At 32.1% G+C, this 21,442-nt stretch overlaps 1 protein-coding gene across 2 annotated transcripts in view; it reads left to right on the top strand.

Moving 5' to 3' along the window:
- The first annotated feature begins 3,111 nt into the window (after window positions 1-3,111).
- Window positions 3,112-21,442, top strand: part of LOC139511865 (uncharacterized) — a 35,859-nt gene continuing 17,528 nt past the window's right edge. The window contains exons 1-9 of one of the 2 annotated variants that reach the window (XM_071298993.1): window positions 3,112-3,198; window positions 8,325-8,451; window positions 9,844-9,915; window positions 10,278-10,455; window positions 13,332-13,426; window positions 14,081-14,155; window positions 15,264-15,327; window positions 18,822-19,066; window positions 21,196-21,279. In XM_071298993.1, the coding sequence (XP_071155094.1) occupies window positions 3,173-3,198; window positions 8,325-8,451; window positions 9,844-9,915; window positions 10,278-10,455; window positions 13,332-13,426; window positions 14,081-14,155; window positions 15,264-15,327; window positions 18,822-19,066; window positions 21,196-21,279 (966 nt within the window). In that variant the 5' untranslated portion in view covers window positions 3,112-3,172. The remainder of the gene's footprint in view (window positions 3,199-8,324; window positions 8,452-9,843; window positions 9,916-10,277; window positions 10,456-13,331; window positions 13,427-14,080; window positions 14,156-15,263; window positions 15,328-18,821; window positions 19,067-21,195; window positions 21,280-21,442) is intronic. The other variant, XM_071298994.1, reaches the window with a different exon arrangement.

Genomic DNA, 21,442 nt, shown 5'->3' with positions numbered 1-21,442 from the left:
TCTTCATTACGGAGCGTTGGCTCACACCTAACAGCAAACTATAAAAGGCCCAAAATTGCTGTAACAAAACGATAAACATATATGAACCACACCAATAAACGACTACCACTGAATAACAAGTTTCCGACGTAGAACAGTATGCTAATTATGATTTAGAATTTTTTAAGAGTTGTGTACAAATGTTTCAGGCCAAGCTCTGATTCATTCTGATTAAAAGAAGAGAGGGCAAGAGGTCACTGATAGTATCTTTTTTTGATCGATTTCATTATTCAATTTTACAGAATATTGTTCGTATTCATTATGAAACTGAAATGTGACGAAGCAATTTAGGAATAGTCAATGAAAAAGTATTCCTCAGTGGTATATTTTGAAAACAAACGAAACAATTATGATTCAATTTTTTTCCAAATATTGTCCGTTTTGGGGCATCATTTATTCAAAAACTTTTTTAATTCAGTTTATTTTAGACTTTTGACTTTTGGTATATGTGGTATATTTCAACTTTTTCAAATGCTTGCATCTATTGTAAAAAAACTACAGCCAAGACAAGGAATTTCATTTTTTTTAAACAGAACATTTAAGTATAGACTGTATAAAGCTAATCTGTCTTACACCCACCACAAACCTTTACTGGCAGTCAAACTGTATTCTGAATCACAAGAACATTGAATTTCACAGAAGACAGTACCATAAGCAGTGCGATAAAAATGATAACCCAAGTTCAGATATCAAATCCATTATACAGACCAGACTGTAGGGCACGACGACCCTGACAATCGGAAATATGCCGCAGACTTCAGTCATGTGATCATGGCTAGTGTATACTGTCGATCAGGGATGGTTTTTTTCTTGAATTTTGTTTAGAGATATTTTGAGTTGCAAGCAGCAGGACAAGACGTTTTTTTTAATACAGGGTTCTTTTAATATTAGTTCTAGAGGTGCTCTGATGTTTCAGACGTTTATGTTCCCAATTTATAGATTGATATGGCCAAAGTGTATTTTGCTATAACGAAATGTTTTGAAATTGATGTCAAGTGATGCTGGATAAAAGCTCGCTATATCTAGTATACAAACATTTGACATCACTCTTTTGCAATGCACAACACGTTAAATGTCTGAAGTTTAACGTTCATGTCTAAAGTTTAACATTCATGTCTGAAGTTTAACAGTCATGTCTGAAGTTTAACATTCATGTCTGAAGTTTAACAGTCATGTCTGAAATTTAACATTCATGTCTGAAGTTTAACAGTCATGTATGAAGTTTAACGTTCATGTCTGAAGTTTAACAGTCATGTCTGAAGTTTAACATCCATGTCTGAAGTTTAACAGTCATGTATGAATTTTAACATCCATGTCTGAAGTTTAACAGTCATGTCTGAAGTTTAACATCCATGTCTGAAGTTTAACATTCGTGTCTGAAGTTTAACATTCATGTCTGAAGTTTAACATTCATGTCTGAAGTTTAACATTCGTGTCTGAAGTTTAACATTCATGTCTGAAGTATAACATTCGTGTCTGAAGTTTAACATTCATATTTGTAATATTATTATAGAATTCGTGGCTTAAGAATTTTGTCGTGTTCTTTAAACACTATGGACCAATATTGACATTCGAGATTTGCTAAACCTTCCACTTACGAACATATAGTATTCAAGCCATGGGTCAACACATCGTTATTACGTTCCCACATTACAAAGGTCATTTGAGGTCTGAATTACTGATTAAAGTTACGTATATTTAGTGCTACATGTATGTTAAATTATACCGCATACAAAAAAAATATTATCTTGCGTCACTTGGGTTGAGATTGAATAACCGAAACGTTCTCCATTTTCAAACGAATAAAGGCTGTTCTATCATGAAACATATATTTATATACGAAATAATTTAATACAAATCATCATGACATTATAAAAACTCAAGTATGTTTTGAAATATAACAAATATAGCCTTAGTATGCGGTCAATACAAGGATATATTGACCTGAAAGAAGTATATGGACTGAGGACGAAGTCCGAGGTCGATATACTTCTTTGGGTCGATATATCCTGTATTGAACTCATACAAAGGCTATATTTGTTATATTATTAATTTCCGACAATATTTGTATCAAAATCGTAATTTGATTTTGTTGGAATTTATTATAGAAATTATATTGTCTCCTTGACAATAACAAAACATTAGTTGTTATTTCAATTGCTTTTTTTTTTTTTTTTTGTTTGTCATATATGTATTTGAAGATTTTTTTTCGTCAAATAATCGATCACATATATCATTTATTTCAAAACGTTTAAGATCGTTTAACAATATCCTGAAATTCATCACATGACGTTACTAATATCTGTTTTTAAATATTCTAAAAATAACCGTGCAATATGCTTTTTGCTGTGCAATATGCTTTTTTCTATCCGCTGTTTTCTTTCTACCTTCGAAAATATAGTTTAACATGTGAATATCCCTAAACGAATCAAATTTGTTAAAATATACGAATTAATAATATTAATAAATACATATTTGTTCATTATTTTCTATAAATTTTGTAAAGTTTTGACGGACGTTGTTCTTATTACTTGAAAAAACTACATCATTTAAAACTGAAAACTACCCCCCCCCCCTTTTGTAAAGTCGCAAACGTGTGTTCGGAAATCTCATTTGATGATGGGTTTCCACTTTTTTTATCATGATTTCTGAAAAACTGCACCATATTTTCTTTTGATGACCACTTAATGAAGAATATTTCTCTTGACTGAAAAGAGAAACTGCTAACAGTAAAAACGAAAAACAAGACAAAAAGTAAGACAACCATCGACAACTATTTCAGTCTAGTGTTTTTTTTAAAGTAACTGCCCTAGAATGATTGTTTTTAACTCTTTTTTTATATATAATATATTTGTTTGACATTGAAAGAGTTTGAAACAGAACATTTTATATTCGTGCGATGTGTATGGACTCTTTTGTCATTTATACACTTTAAAATGTGTTATACCCTTTTACCGTTCTGAAAATTCCTATATAAAATTTTCTTTTGTATCATCCATTTTTACTCTCAAAATATCGAAGAGCAAGAATGAATAAAAGAACGAATTTCCTTATCTTGTTTTACTTGCAGACCAGATTTGTATGAGATAAGATACATGACTTTGTGCATAGTTCATGATAAACTATAAACAAAATGAAGGCAGCTGGTGATATGCCATTGTATGTATGATTTAAAACTAAGCTAATCGTTCATAACATTATTATTTATACGGCCTATAAACAACATATTCAATGCCAACTTATAAACATTGCTTGTCATTTGGCTAAAAGCTACAGAAGGGGGTAGTCTTTTTCAACATAGTAGCATATGTTTACTATAATGTGTGGAATAGCTGACAAAGAAGAAAATGTAACTGTTTATAGATATTACGCATATTCAAATTGTAATACTAATCATTGGAAGAATGTGCGTATCACAGGGCCGCTACATCATATTTGATTTTGATTGGTTCTTTGCTCTTCTCCATTTTGATTCGAAAAATTTAGTCATTTTGTTGGATCGTTACAAATTTTAGTATTGTGGTATGATTGCCAATGAGTAAACTATCCAACACAGTTGAAAAAATGAAGTGAATGTGAGCAATTGAAGACAACTGTACGTCCTTCAACAATGAGAATACCCATACGGTATGGACGGCTATAAAAGACACAGACATGACAAATGGGAAACAATTCAGCTGAGAAAAACTAACGGTTTGTTTTCACTGCATTGTTGTAATATTTGTCATACAGAAAGGTCACTTAAAAGCTGTTTTGTAATTTGTGTATCATTTATTTTTCACTCCTCTTTTTGTAGTTCAGATTTTAAATTAAAAAATAATTCATGGAAGCCATAGATTTGTTGGAAATTTACACATGGCCTGGGCCGTGATATTCGAATTTTATCCTGAGCGTTAGCGAGGGACAAAATTAACGAATATCACGGCCCAGGCCATGTGTAAATTTAGGTACGTAAATTTACAACAAATCTATGGCTTCCATGAATTATTTCGATTCTAATAGGACAAATACGATCATTAAAAAACTGAAGCGATGATGGGTATGGGTCATTTTCAAAAAATGTCGAATTTTGAAATTGAAAAAAATATTAAAAGTTACTTTTTCAAACAACCCTCTACATAAGCAAATCAAAACAAACAGTACTTTAAGAACAACATATTAAAAGATGCAATCTTAATGATGTCATACAAAAATATGTTGAAACATTTTTTGATCGGTGGTACATTATTTTGTCTATCCTGTTACCATTTTCAAAAGAAATTTTGGGTTATTAAGAAAAGGTTTAGATAAAATGTTAAGCTTGTTTTACGTAGACAATTAGATGGTTTTCAAGAGAATAAACTTCTATATATATTCATTCTGTAATATAATAGATTATTTGCCAATTTAAAAGGTTGTACTGAAAAATGCCTCTAAAAATTGGTTTTCAAAGGTTGTAAAAATTACCACCAGTAATGCAAGTCTAAGATAGCAATTTATATTGTTCGGCATTTTTTCACCCTTTCAAATAAGCCCAACATCAAGTAAATCCCTCATAAGTTAGTTTACTTTTCTCTATATTTCATTGGTAACAGGAACGTACGTTTCTGATATATTACTATATAAAAGTCTATCCTGTTACCTTTTTGTCTATCCTGTTACCGATATCAGTATTGCACCTGCGAATGCTTAATTGGGAAGAATAATACGTTATAACCTTAAGATGCCTTCAAACAACGAAATATTTCATTCGTTTTGCACCTATATGTTAAGATAAAAAAATTAACGACGTTTTTGTCTACAATTGTCTATCCTGTTACTGTAACCATAGCAACCATAGTAACAGGATAGACATAACAGGATAGACAAATTCCTTCGTTTTTGATTGCTGTTGTGATATAACTACTCCCTTTGGTGAAGTGATTACGTTTTTCTATTGTGAATTTGGTTTCCAACACGTTATTGCACTTTTTACAAGTATACTGTTGGTGTATTTAATCAAAATTGGTGGTAACAGCATAGACATGAAAAAAAGTACGCTATATTTTTTTCACTAAATTTCTTGAAATTTCTTTTCTCTACACTGTCGTTCAAGAAACGAGGCGTTTTAAATGTAAAGATTACTTTGCACTTTTGAGATCAACACTGACTGATTCAATATTCATAGGGAGAATAATTTCACGGCTGATTTAAGTAGCGGTAACAGGAAAGACATGAACCTCCTGTACGCAGATTCAATTTAGTTTGTAGATAATATGTTACATACAATGATATAGAAGCTACGATGTTTCGTTAGAGTAATATTAAACGTTCTTAAAAAGTCCCGTTTGCAGATATCAAAGCGATCAGAAAATCGCAAAAAAATCATTTGAAATGTGTTTTTCTGACACTGTACGCAGACAAATACTCCCAAAATGGGTCTTAAATGCAGTTTAATCTTATCAAAATAGATGTAAGGTGTGTTTATTATTAATGTTCTGAATCACAAATCCGACAAGCTTTCATTTAAACCATTACAACTGAAATTTCCATTAGAAATAAAAAAGTTAGCATGGGTGTACTGAAAATTCGACATTTTTTGAAAACGACCCGTATACCGTGTGTGTGGCTGTTCTATTTTACCCACTGTTCGATAAATGTAAAACAAATCTAATAAACCTGCATGAATGATTTCTTAACTAACCGCTAGAAAAAAAATGTGATTACTTTTGTTACTTCTCAGTAAATCCAACATTTGCAATTTTAAATTTACATTTTTTATCGTAAGCTACCGTCAAATTCACTGTTGACATGTTGTAGGCCAGGAGCCGCCATGTTGACTTGCTGAAATCAGTAAATGTGCGAATAATGCAATAGAACAGAAAACAAGCAACACCTACCTCAATAATTTATTAATGCAATTGTATCCGAGTTTAGAAGGTAAACGCAATAGAAAAACGTTCAGCTTTGACGTTTTCATTCGTATGACGTCATGTTTTGAAATGACGTTCATGCGCCAAAATCATTACTGGAATTTCGCGGAATTTTAATTTATTTTGTTTTTGTCCATTTTTCTGTTCTCTAATGTGTAAATTCTTTTTGTTATGCGTCAGAATCAGAATAAATGTTCTGTAGGGTTTTATTCAATTGTAATTGTTAACACAGCGAAATACACAACCGTTTACACATAGGTTACGATACATGTGGATTTACGTGGGAGGCATATTTAAACAGCCATTTGTGGAGTCTGCGCTAAGTATAGATATATCGAGAATTTTATCACGGTGTTGTTTACAAAGCGAAAGAAGCACGTCATATTAGAATGATATTTATACCATTTAATTAATAATCAAATTTTATATAAAATGTATATTTAAATGGCAAAAACAGACAAGCAACGGTGATAAGAAACTTATTCTGATATGTTCTTATGCTAGACACGTATTGTCTATAAAATAATCATAAATGCGATGCAATCAAAATGTACGGAAATACAAAACTAAAGAGTTTGCCAACCAAAAACTTTTTATTTTATGTGGTATTTGATGTTACCAAAGGAGAACTGACGATTTAGCAGGTTCAGTTATAGAATACGTTAGGTCATTAACGAGAGATATAAATAAAGATTATGACGGACCAATTATACCGTCAAATTAAAAAGAACATTTAAACATGTTTTTTGATAATTAAGTAATGTTGCATTTTTGGTTTTTATAACCCCTATGTATTATTACTCAACTTAGTGTTGACGTTTTGGTCTTTCCTGAAAACAAAACATAGCATACCACCCATTTGACCTGTTTTTGTATTGCTATGAGTTACAATTTCTGACAAAAATAAGCAAAGACCCATCGAAACAACATCTGATAAACACATTTAATAATACTTTTAGATATTTGGATGATATTTTGGCTCTCAATAATGACGACTTCAGTATGTATATAAAAGAAATTTATCCTGTTGAACTTACTTTAAATAAAGCTAATACTAACAATGACCACTGCCCTTTCCTCGATCTTGATATCTATATCACTAACGGAAAGCTGAATACTAAAATTTATGATAAAAGAGATGATTTTTCATTTCCTATCGTTACTTATCCATTTTTAGATGGTGACGTTCCCTTGTCACCATCTTACGGTGTTTATATATCTCAACTTGTACGATTCGCTCGTGTATGTAACAATGTTTTAGATTTTAACGAGAGAAATTTATGTATTACTGAAAAATTATTACACCAGGGTTTTCGATATCACAAACTAGTCAAAACATTTACTAAATTCTATCATCGGTGTAAGGACATCATTCGTAAATATAGCTCAACATGCAGACTTCTTATACGTTCAGGTATTTCACATCCAATTTTTATGGAAATATTCTTTATAAAGCACAAAGGTGTCAGTATTCACCTCAAAAACTAACAAAACCTTTGAATAGACTTATTAAGAAGGGATATAGTTACGATACTGTTGTCAGGTCATTAAAGATTGCATATGTTGGCGTTAATATTGATTCACTTATAGGGTCTTTGCATCGGAACTAAACACATTTATTCAAAAACCAGTTGTTGGCATGACACGGGTTATGATCTTCTCATATATGTTATGATGGTATGATACTAAACCCCTAACGGGAAGGATTGTGCCTGGTGTTCATATGATGAAATCATAATCTTTCAGTCAGTTTAATTGAAGTCTGGAGCTGGCATGTCAGTTAACTGCTAGTAGTCTGTTGTTATTTATGTATTATTGTCATTTTGTTTATTTTCTTTGGTTACATCTTCTGACATCAGACTCGGACTTCTCTTGAACTGAATTTTAATGTGCGTATTGTTATGCGTTTACTTTTCTACATTGGCTAGAGGTATAGGGGAGGGTTGAGATCTCACAAACATGTTTAACCCCGCCGCATTTTTGCGCCTGTCCCAAGTCAGGAGCCTCTGGCCTTTGTTAGTCTTGTATTATTTTTAATTTTAGTTTCTTGTGTACAATTTGGAAATTAGTATGGCGTTCATTATCACTGAACTAGCATATATTTGTTTAGGGGCCAGCTGAAGGACGCCTCCGGGTGCGGGAATTTCTCGCTACATTGAAGACCTGTTGGTGACCTTCTGCTGTTGTTTTTTTCTATGGTCGGGTTGTTGTCTCTTTGGCATATTCCCCATTTCCATTCTCAATTTTAGTATTAAGATGTATATATTCAATGTATGTAGTAATAGATATACAATGCATTTCAGCTCTTTGGTCGGGTTGTTGTCTCTTTGAAAATTCCCCATTACCATACTCAATTTTTGATGCCTACATGGATTATGACTTCTATTTTAAAAGGTTTATTCTTTTGGCGTCCATCTTCATGGTACACAAATCTAGTGCTGTAAATAACCTGTGTCTATACTGTGACCACGTGGCTCTCCCGCAAGATTGTACTCATGTTGTCAGATGTCCTAACCAACAGGTTATTTACTTTAATAAGTTTAAAATGTAGTTTTAAGTTTAAAAAATGTGTTATCGGTCATATCACGAACTTTGACGTAAGATGACATAATGTTTGTACGAAATTGAAATTACTTATTGCTAAACAATTTGAAATTATTTATAAAGGATTTTATTTTCTGTCTAATAGCACATCACAAAAAATGTAATATAATATATTTGGATTCAAAAACAATTATTTTTCCAGAAACTGTTTTACTTCTTATATTAAGGACAATTGTAAGTTGTTATTCATATGTCAAAATCGAAGGATTTGCACCACGTGACTTTGTCCCTTTTGATCAAATTACCTCCCTTAGCTTAAGATTGAAAATATAATTTATTTTAGATTTGCGGATAATCACGTCCTTTTCCGTCATGTATCTACAACTAATGTATCTTTAGGGAGCTACCATTTGATTTTTATGGGGGGGCTAGGATGAAATTTGAAAAAAATAGGCAGGATAGGAGTTTTGAGTAAAAAAAAAAGGCAGGATGACACAATTGCCAAAAAAAAAAGTCAGGACGACAATTTAGGTAAAAAAAAGTCAAGATAAACTAAAAAAAAAAAGCAGGACCAAACAGAGTGAAAAATAAAAAGGCAGGACAGAGATTACAGCTAAAAAAAAATGCAGGACAAAATTTTTCATCCTAGCCCCCCCATAAAAATCAAATGGTAGCTCCCTTAAAAACTTCCTTTGGCGGATAAATATAAAAATGCTGTGTAATTATAAGAGAAAATGCTTAAAATTAGACTTTTTACGAAATGGGAAGGTTGAACTCATCATGTATTTAAAAGAATTTGGCCGAAAACTTAAGAAAGCAGGTAAGTTAAAAGTTATTTAACTTTTAAATTCAACCTACAAGGTGTTTCCCTATATGCGAAAAAAACATGAACAATACACCTTATCGCTATTCGCCGGGATTAGCGATAAGGTGTATATCTTCTTGCATTTGTATTTCTGTTTTGAATCTTGCTATTTTACGATTTTCCGTCATTTTATTTTTAAACTAAAAAGGCCGAAAGATTTCAGAGTATATATAGTAAACAATGTCCATTTGTACACGGACAGAAGCCTAAAAACATGTACAATTCACCTATATGCGAACAAATTTTTCATCGAGATAGGTATTGACATATTGGCATTTTTATTTAAGGGGCTTATATAATCCTATTGTAATGGCTGCTGTCATGATAAGGCAAAATGGCCGCTATGCAAATTAGCAAATTACCCCAAATTTTGCCACATGTTTCTAAAAAAAAAAAAAAACAACTTACGAAACAAATTTAGGTACTATTATTTGAATTCAGACTTGCAAGGATATTATTCAGATCGACTGAAAAATTCCAACTCTACCCTATTTTTATTTAAAGAATTGTTACCTTGAAAAGTTCCAGACGATCGAGGGACGAATTTACTACAAATTAGGATGCAAAGACGTTACTGTGAGTAAACAAATTACTAACGGTAATAATGTAAACATGTTTTACCTCAAAAAGAGCAGGTTGTCATTTTTCTTCCGAAAAAAAAAAAACCTCAGATATCATCCTCATGCTTTGAATATGTGCGTGTTGCTTTAGTCTTTAGTTTTGTTTGTGTTTTGTTCTATCGACTGTTGTGTGTCTGAGTGTACGTTGACCTTTATTTCTCTTTAGATATTGCGCTTCATATACTTCATTTAATAACAATGCATTTCATAAAAGGCGTACAGATGAATTCAAAACATTTTTTTTGTAATTCAGATGCATTAACTAAGTAATCGAGTATGAATAAATATCATTATTATTATGCAATTGTAATCTTGCAGCAATGCAGTGATGTAGCTATTGGTAGACGAAAAACACTGGAAATCAATAAACGAACGAACGTGGAACATGGGAATTTAGCACTTTACAATAAACGTGATCTTGGAGATACATCATTGTGTCATGCTTGTTGCAGTGGGCAAAACGTCTGCAACGTAGAAGGCCTGTGTGGTGCGCCAAGTGAGTGAAATATTGGAAATCACTACAAATGTAATAACACAAAAGTCAAAGATTAAGACAAAATATTTCAACGATTGAGGATATTTAATTTATTTCTTAGTAAGATTATGTTGTAGCATTCGATGTAGTTTTTAGGCCACTGATTATTTTTCTCCTTAAACGCGCTGCTTACCTGTGAATAATAAATATAATAAATGGTTCCTATGGCAAAATCTGCATTGAGATTTCGCTATTATCTTAAAGACGATTCAATCTGCTTTCATAATCAACAATAACTTTTTAATGACCAGCACTTGCATTTGTATGCTTAATAAAACTCAAATCTAAATATCGACTTTTTTTTTAAATTAAGGAATGACTGTAATATATGAGTATACTGTCTATGAAGAAATAACATACAAAATGTGGTGCACACTGAATAACCCGCGTGTACCACATTTTTTATGTTATTTCGAATAGAGAGAAAAAATATTACAGTTATTTCTTATAATTTAATTCTAAATTCTATTTTAAACCGGAGAAAACAATGAAAAAACGTTGATGATGTCACGATCACATGACTTAATTATGTCTATGGGCAGATACAAAAATAACGCCAGCCAATCAGAAGACGCGTTACATCCGAAATTAAATGATTGTTAATTGGTATCAAAGACCTGCAAAATGTAGCCTGTAAGTAAGGAACATCGCACTGAAGTAACGTTTGTGATATAATTCGAGACATAATTCGTTAGTATCTGGTTGTTGTTTCCGTTTTGTTTGTTAAAGCTCTTGTTTGTTGTTTCTCTCCATTAACAATCTTCGTAAACATAGATTGTCTTCAAAGGCATGGACATCAGTTATAACGTGGTTGGTCAGATTTCATAGCTAAAAGAATTATACAAAAAAGTTGTTAGAAATGAAATTCTATTAAACGTGTTTGGTGTCTTTTCTGTTTTGTGTTTTTGTTATTTAGCGAACTTTGTGTTGATAAACTATTATAGTTTGTCAGTCAGCCATAAATTTGAGAATGGAAATGGGGAATGTGTCAACGAGACAACAACCCGACCATAGAACATACAACAACAGAAGATCCCCAACAGGTCTTCAATGCAGCGAGAAATTCCCGCACCCGGAGTCGTCCTTCAGCTGGCTTCTTCTGATTTTGACTCAGGACAAGAAGGCTTTTGACATACTGCAATGACACCCATCTGTTGGTGAAAAATGTGTATTGCCCTTTCTGGACATGTTTCGCTTATTTGTGTCGAATTATTCTTATTTTATTCTTAGATTTGACTGATGAATGATGACAAAACATATCGTTTAAAGACAATAAGATGTTCTTTTCAGAATACTACTTGTCATTTTCATCAAGGACTACAGATCCGAAAACTTTGCATTTTGTATGTTAAACGCCTTCTGAAAAATGACCAAAAAAAATTATTAAAATATTACCAATTGTAATAATTTATATGTCTAATGCAGTGTTCATGCTGAGTTTCAGAGTTTAGAGTTTCCATCCCATTCACCACGTTGACGAAAACAAAAATACATATACCATCAAGTCGAAGAAACCATAAGATTGTTTTTGTTACTTTGTCTCTCTAGAGGTGTTCCGACAGGTGTATTGATGTCTTCCGTATTTTTAATTGCTGACATTTCAACAGATATAGGAAGATGTGGTGTGAGTGCCAATGAGACAACTCTCCATCCAAATAACAATTTAAAAAAAAAACTGAACCATTATAGGTCAGTGTACGGCCTTCAACACGGCTCACACTGAACAACAAGCTATACAGGGCCCCAAAATATTAGTGTAAAACCATTCAAACGGGGAAACCAACGGTCTAATCTATATATATAAAAAAAACAACGAGAAACGAGAAACACGTATAAATTACATAAACAAACGACAACTACTGTACATCAGATTCCTGAGTTAGGACAGGTGCAAACATTTGCAGCGGGATTAAACGTTTTAATGGATCCAAACCTTCTCCCTTTTTCTGAAACAATAGCATAACATCACAACATAGGAAAACACACAATAAAATATCAATTGGTTGGCTTTACTCAATCAAAAAAACGTACATTAATACACTATAAACGAATAAATTTGATCTGCGATATCTGAATGCAAATGCACAGTTAATAAAATATAAGCGACAAACATTCAAGGCCAAAAAAAAAAACAAACAAACAAGTCCAAACAAAGCCATGGCAAGTCACCACTGCGTAATATTTAACCCTTCGAAAATATTCACTTTAGAAAAAAAAACCGGCTTTAAAAAAATACAGGTAAATCTTGAAGTTTATACAAATGTAGTAAGAAGAAGTGAAACTTAGAATATATTCCAAATAATCAAAGCTGGTATATAGACAAGAAGCATGATTCAATTCAACCTTGATAACACATTACATATCATACTTCTTTAGCCTCTGGATTATTTATATCTCTTTTCATTCCGGAGTAATACTGAAGATATATTTAAAAAATAGAATAAGAATCTGTATTAGATAAATAAATTCATCATAGATACCAGGACTAAATTTTGAATTTACACCAGACGCGCGTTTTGTCTACAAAAGACTCATAATTACAGAATTAACATAAATATCTAGTACTTTATTTTGACTTACTTCCATTGTGTCGAAGCTATGGTTGTTGGAATAATCAACAAAGTCTCCGCCGTCTCAATATTTATCTTTAATGTTTCTATATTTGTCAACGTATGTCAAGTGTATTATTTAAAATCAAATCTTATGAATTATGTGCATTTTACAAAATTCTATCATGCAAGGTCGATAGCATAATTTGCTTTGAATTGATGTTGTTTTTTTTTTTGTTTTTTTTTAAAGTTTTTAATGCAAATTAATGAAATATTTATATGTTGTAGCTCTAAATAAATATGGAGGAACGATTTGTTTTGCTTGTAGTCAGGAAGAACAACCAGACAGTTGTCGACAAATAAGATTATGTGCTTCCGGTCAGGTAATTGCTAAACAAGTATTAAAGGTTATGCACAAAATAGTTGTAACAATTGTTCTTGTATTCAATGTAACGTGTGATTTGTTTACAATGTTCATCTTGCCTTATTGGTTACATAAAAAGTAATTTGACACTGAAAATCAAGAAGTGTTCTTTTGTTGTTGCAGTTTAGTACTACTGAAAGGTCTTCTATCTCTTAATAATGTAGGGCTAAATTAAGAATAAAAATTAACTCCGTATTTGTTTTACAAATTGAAAATATGGCGTCAGAAATTCTATAAATGCTGTGTATTCAACTACATTGTGAGATATATTCCACAAAGGGAGTATGTTTTAGTTAATTCTGTAACTTTCATAAAAGTATCAAACAATTAAAACTTTAAAGCATACAAAAGTATTAACAAAAGTAACGAACTCAACTCAACTTCTCTAAAAGGCGAAATTCATAAAACTAGCAAAAACCAACATTATACTTTATCAACCAATTGAACGAAAAGAAAACCATACGTTGTTTACACGTTATTCATGTATGACAGACACAATATGTTTACAACGTCTATATATGGCGATGAATTGTTCTTAATATCACAAGAACTGTAGTCAATTCTTGCATTCATTTGACGATGCTTTAATGTTTGTACATTCGATTTCCTTCAGGGATGTGTAACTCGGGAAATTGTAAACCAGTTATCAAGAAGAACGTTATACCAGACAGGCTGTGGAAGCAGAGATGTAAGCTGATTTGTCTTGTTTTTCTGTAATTCACAGGGCTATATATCTTAAAACATTCTGAAACGTACTTGAAATTGAATTTAGTGTGTAAACGGGGAATATGGCAAAGAGACAATCCGTCAAAAGAGCATATACAAGACTTCGAATGTCATTCGAATAATAATGTCTTAAAATTTTAGAACATCTATTTAAATAAGCAGTTTTTAACCATAATAAGACACTGCAGTGGTACACTATAATTGAGAATGGAAACGGTGAAAACGCGAAAGAGACAAAATTCAGACCGAAGTGCATTAAACACCAACAGGCCACCAACGGAACTTCAACACAGCGTGAAAAATCCACACTCAGAAGCGGTCTTCAGCTGATCCCTAAAAGAAGACAAAATGAACGTTACACTAAACTCCGAAACATGTACTGAACTAAATAAAACTACATACAAGACAAATGCCAGAGGTTCTTGTCAAGGGACTGATACTGTTAGGTTAAACATGTGATTTTTCACCGTCCCTTATACCTCTACCAATTATAGAATATTTAAACATACAGCAATACATTAAAAGTTATCAAAGGTACCAGGATTATAATTTAGTACGCCAGACGCGCGTTTCGTCTACATAAGACTCATCAGTGACGCTCATATCAAAATATTTATAAAGCCAAACAGGTAAAAAGTTGAAGAGCATTGAGGATCTAAAATTCCAAAAAGTTGTGCCAAATACGGCTATGGTAATCTATGCCTTGGATAAGAAAATCCTTAGTGTTTCGAAAAATTCATAGTTTTGTAAACAGGAAATTTCGAAAAATGACCACATTATTAATATTCATGTCAACACCGGAGTGTAAACTACTGGGCTGGTGATACCCTCGGAGACGAAACGTCCACCAGCAGTGGCATCGACCCAGTGGTGTAGAAGTTATCAAAAGTACCAGGATTATAATTTAGTACTCCACAAGCGCGTTTAAGTGCGTATTGCTGTATGTAGTATATCGCCTTTAAATATTTTACAGTTTCAAGTGTTTTATTTGTACCTAAACAATTACATCGTTTTTATCGCTAGACATCAGGCTATTCTAGATAAAATTGAAGCCAGTTTCAATATTTCAGCAATGTTTAGCAGAAGACGACGGAACACAATGTTGTACAAGTGATCTGTGTAACAACATGATTCGTATGTATCGTAAAGTGTTAGATTTGTGAAAAATAAAATCACATTACTATACATTGCACCATTCACAAATACAAATAGTACATCTTATTTACATGAAAAGAGTGCGATTACAAATAAAACCAACAAATAAGGATATTACAAAAAACTAACTTTTAACTTCTATTAAAAAAAAAACGTAACACTGTTCCCACATGCAAAATACACTATTATATAACCTGCTATACATTTCTTAGAATATGATTGATTAAAAGCGCCTGCCTGGAGACCGTGTATATTTCATATTAGGTTAGTAGGGAGGCGGGGCTTATTTCATACACGGTTAGTAGTGATGTTACGTCCCTTGTTATTCCAAATTAGGTTAGAAAGGATGCGGGGCTTGTTTCATACACGGTTTGTAGTGGTGTTCAGTCCCTTTGTAAGAACAAAACGGTACTAAGAAAAAAAAAAGGGTTTCAACAGACGAAGAAATTGATGATTAAGATTTATATGAATTCATAAAACACATTTAAACCTATCAAATTGATAGTGTTGGCATCTGTTTTTGTAGGATCAATGGAAGTAGTAATACGATATATATGGGGTCAGTAAATTCTGGAATTTACTGACCCCATTTATACCGTCTTAGGTCACAAGCACACTATGTAACTAATATTCCTTCATACATTACACAACATTCAAGGACCGTATATGACGTATATTGACAAGATCAGCTATTTAATATTTATAGTTTAAATTAACGTTCATAAAACAAAATATGCTGTTTATCTGATTAATATGTAGTTTCTATATGCATATACTACACATCAAAGATGTTTAAACACAAATGCATAGGTATTCAAAAATGGATCATCATTTAAGCCTGAATATGTAAAGACGGATATTAAAGAAAGCAAAAATGGATCATCATTTAACCCTGAATATGTAAAGACGGATATTTAAGAAAGCAAACATGGGGATTGGGCAAGGGACTTTATGAGATGTAAGTGAAATGTGACGTTGTTTGAAATAATTGAAAGGAGGATATAAGGTAATACCACCATTGATTTCAAGGGTGTATTATTTTTCTACCCTTTTTGTATGCAACTGGATGTAACGTACTATGAATTGGTGGTATTACACCTATAAGACAACCAATAAAATATGGGATTTTTGGAAAGGGTAGACATGTTTATTTTAAAAAAAACAAAATGATAACAATTGCCAATTTTGCGAGGGAATTCGATGTTTGCTATGCTTCGCTGCATTTTAACTCACTTTATGGCAATGCCACTATAGCAATTAGAATGATATTTTTGTTATCTTTTAAGAAATGTTTTTACTTTGTATTCATGTATTTGTGAAACAATAAGCGTCTTAAAAGGGTGAATTCACTGTATAAAGTCAATAATTTTTCTTCGTTATTGCTAAAATCTGAGACTACTATAACACTATAGTGTTATAACACTATAGTGTTATAGTAGTCTCAGCTAAAATAAACTTTAAATATATGTCAATGTTCACCCTACCCAGTTTACCCCCAATTACTTGTCATGAGGTGGCCCTCTCTTTGTTATTAATTCTTACGCTATCTGATTGTATTATGTTATAATTAGTTTACTTTCAAACTGGTTAATATGCTTTTGATATGTTTGATTAAATCATAACGTGCATAAATGTGTGAAGTAACTTAAATGATCACCAAAGATGTTGTATTCCATTAAAGAAATCATTTTTCGAAGAGAAACGTTGAAATACATTTTACGCACGGCTACGTCAGGTAAAAGTATTGTTTATCTTAACCTAAAACATTTTTCAGTCGCATTAGAATTTTGTAATTACAATCAATCCCAAACTAAAGTGGCCAGTAAATAAATATGTTTTATGTGCCTATTTTTTGAACATCAAAATTCAATACGATCGCTAAAGGTCAATTTCGTCCATCTCACAATATCTTATTTTACACTATAATTTGTATTCTATCAAGGATATGTTTTTTTTATACGGTATGTGTTATCGACCACACATATTTTATTCGCGTCTTTATCAATATTTTACTAATACACTTGTTTTGTCAAATTTACTATAACTTCAATAACTTTTTGCATGTTTTGTAAGGGTCTATGTTGCATTAATTTGTTTATTTGTTTGAATTTTTGAGTCAACTATGATAATTGTCAGTAATGTATGTTTACATAGTTTTGGCTTGTGGATCCAATTTTTTTCCACATCAGTGGTTATCAAAGGTACCAGGATTATAACTTAGTACGCCAGACGCGCGTTGCGTCTACATAAGACTCATCAGTGACGCTTATATCAAAATAGTTATAAAGCCAAACAAGTACAAAGTTGAAATGCATTGAGGATCCTAAATTCTAAAGGGTTGTGCCAAATATGACAATATAATCTATGCCTGGGATAAGAGAATTCTTAGTTTTTCGAACCTATTATGTCTGCTAGAGTTTCTTACTTGAATATTGTCAATATAAGACTATGGTGATTATGATGGTGATGATTATGGTGTAGACGGACGCTATACGTCCAGCCGTAAACTGATGTATATAAAAAAGAAGATGTGGTATGATTGCCAATGAGACAACTATCCACAAAAGACCAAAATGAAACAGACATTAACAACTAAAGGTCACCATACGGCCTTCAACAATGAGCAAAGCCCATACCGCATAGTCAGCTATAAATGTGCATATTCAAGGGGTGAACATGTTATGTAAATGTGATATGAAAATTATCTCCCTGCTATGTACAAGACTGACGCTGTGAGACGGCTTTTCCCGTACTATTTCCCAATGTAACATTCTACAGGGAGACATAAAAACTTACCCGGACACCATTCGGCAATCCTCGGTAGAATCCGCTACGGAATCGGTCGAGTTGAGACGAATGACCCGGACACATTATTTCTAATTCGAATCGATCAGTTTTTTCTCTATCTCCGTGATGCCGAGTGCGTAGGAGATGCGAATAATTACGATTGAACATTCAAATTCATATGCTTAAAAAAATCTGACAGCGCCATGTTAAAAAAAAAAGATAAACAGACGAACAACAGTACACACAACACTTAACTAAAAGAGAACGGATGTATTAGGTCAAAATCTGGATGTCATATTAAACAACCGTCATACATGCTAAAGGTTAAAAAAGCTTTAAAAACAGGTTTAACCGAACATTTCCTTCAGAAAATTTTTGTACCAATTCAGGAATATGTTCAAAGGTTTTATTGCGTTCCATTGGTTGATAACGTTCGATTTTATCCGTTTTCATGGAATTTTATATATCTATATTTTTGTTATCGTTTTTCCGACTGTGCGATAACAAAATTATTCCGATACAGTAGAAAAAGTTATTTTACCAAATAATTTTATTTATTAATTTTTAACGTCAATTCAGACAAAAACAAATTGTGTAACTCTTTAAATTTTTGTGCGAACCCCCTCTCCATTTTCGTATCACATACTATTTGTTTTTGAATTGCGCACAAACAATTTACTTTTCAGCTTGTAATGAAAAATTGAATGCAAGTCTTGGGGTACCATATGTTGGCAGTGACAGAAAAGTAAAATTTAATTGTTCGATCCTTACTTCCACATTAAGGACAGATGTTCAGTACAGTGTGACTTGGACAATTGATGGTTTTCCATTGAAGAGCAAGAATGGTATTGCATTAGTTAACGTCTTGAGTTCATATGAACGTGTTGCAATATTCGATACAATTAATCTTCAAGGAAATCTCAACAAAATGGTTTGTACATATTATATCTTTAATTCAGTATTCATTTGCAATGGTTCTGACCATTTTTAATAAACCGTTGAGCAATTTCCCTCGTATTTTTTTCCGCAATATTCTTTTGATTATTGTAATACCCGACATATCAATTCATATTTGCCTGGTGTTATTTTAGTTTTTGTCCTTCATTATTCTCTGACTTGTTCATTCGGTTTATTTGCTGTTTTATTATATAAAATACTCACCAAATATACTTCAGTTCGATTTTTGCTCTAATTATAGGCATTAGAGATTGTCTTTACATGAACCGTATCTGTTGCCAGATAGCTAAAAATATGTATTGCCATTATGTTAAATATGGATGCTTGCAAAAAAAAATATACGAGAAAAAGTTAAATAGAAGAAGAAACGAATTCCAAGGAAAATTCAAATTGTAAAGAATAGAAATTTGAAGATTAAACCTATATTTATACATGTTATAGCTAGCTAATGCCAGTCGCAATATTATGTTAGAAAAATTAAGCAAAACAAACAACCATAACAGACAAAATTGTCAAAAATGTGGGTACAGCGGTATAGCAGTTAACATTGTGTTTATAACCTAAAGCACTTTAAAAAAATATTTAAGGTGTTACCTAACACTAAAGGGAGATAACTCTGTAAAAATCAGCTAAACATTGATCAAAATTATAGTTTGTCAAAATGCATTATAACCAACGAAAATTTTCTGATTAAGTGGTTGGTTTAAATTTTTAATTTTTTTTTATATTTTTGTCAAAGGGTCAAAGAAAAAAATGTCAAAATTTTATGAAAACTAAACGAACCAAATTAATATTAGTCAAGGTTTTGGGTACCACCTTAAAAAAAGAGAGTTCAAAAGGCATATAAACCTTCTGTATACTATTAGTATATAAGCCCAAATGAAAGACAAGAGTTAAAAAATTACCATAATCTATTGTTATTTATGTATTATTGTCATTTTATTTATTTTCTTTTGTTACATCTTCTGACATCGGATTCGGACTTCTCTTGAACTGAATTTTAACGTGCGTATTGTTATGCGTTTACTTTTCTACATTGGCTAGAGGTATAGGGGGAAGGTTGAGATCTCATAAACATGTGTAACCCCGCCGCATTTTTGCGCCTGTCCCAAGTCAGGAGCCTCTGGCCTTTGTTAGTCTTGTATGATTTTTAATTTTAGTTGGGTATAATTCTGAGTTTAATATGACGTCCATTATCATTGTACTAGTATACATATTTTTTAAGGGGTCAGCTGAAGGACACCTACGAGTGCGGAAGTTTTTCGCTACATTGAAGACCCATCGGTGGCCTTCGGCTGTTGTCTGCCCTATGGTCGGATTGTTGTCTTTTTGACACATTCCTCATTTCCTTTCTAAATTTTATACAACACTAAAACAATATTGAACAATCTTTATGCTGATTGGGTGATTATTTAATCGTTAAAAGACCATAAATATTTATTTTTTTACTATGGACGTTTTACACACAAAATATAGAGGCACGTTGATCCATTCTAGTGTTGTTTTTTTAACCGATTCTTTGTTTGTTCTTCGATTTTTAGCTTCTGATTACCCTTTATCTTTATATTTCTTAATTTAAAAACAAATTATAATTATACCTTTTTTTCGTTATAATACTTCAATCTAAATATTGCAGCCACCTTCTATGTCATTTTGCCTTTCGTCCTATTTTTGCATTACACTTTCGCAGACATTACTGAACATATTTTGACTTTGTAATTTTTAAGCAGTTTGGCAGTGATTAGTTGTAACGAGTTTGTTGTGGGATATCTTTTCCCTGATTAGAGATAATTTGAAATTTATATATGACGAATTAAGGAAACAACCATTTTCTACATTCGAGAATGCCTGCACCAAGTCAGGAATATGACAGTTCAGTATTTTTGTGTTTTTACTTTCTACATATATTTCTCAAAAACTACTAAACAGAGAGATTCTATATTTAGTTAGCAGTACAATATAATTGAGATGTACCGTGTGTGGTGTTTTCTGATCTACTTCTTGTTTTCCAATACGTTGAAATACGAATTTGAATATGCTTAGCACGATACACGTTGTTTAGAACTACAATTACCTGCTCAGGTGATATTCATTATATTTTAGCTACGATGCAAAGTTGAAGTGACCTGTAGCAACAATTCAAAAGTTGAACATGTCAACAGCAATGGTTACTGGGTAGGAATGAAGGTACGTATATACATAACATAATTTCTTCCTTATTTATTTTTTTCGCCAAAACGATAACACAATAAACCAAATCAATTGCAATATCATACTTTTGACACGAACAAACTATGTAGTGTGTATACCTTAACATATTTAGATTTCTTAGTGACAAGAATTAAAATTA

Source organism: Mytilus edulis, chromosome 2 (assembly GCF_963676685.1).
Source record: "Mytilus edulis chromosome 2, xbMytEdul2.2, whole genome shotgun sequence".
NCBI classification, from domain to species: Eukaryota; Metazoa; Mollusca; class Bivalvia; order Mytilida; family Mytilidae; genus Mytilus; species Mytilus edulis.
This window is presented reverse-complemented; position numbering and strand designations above follow the sequence as displayed.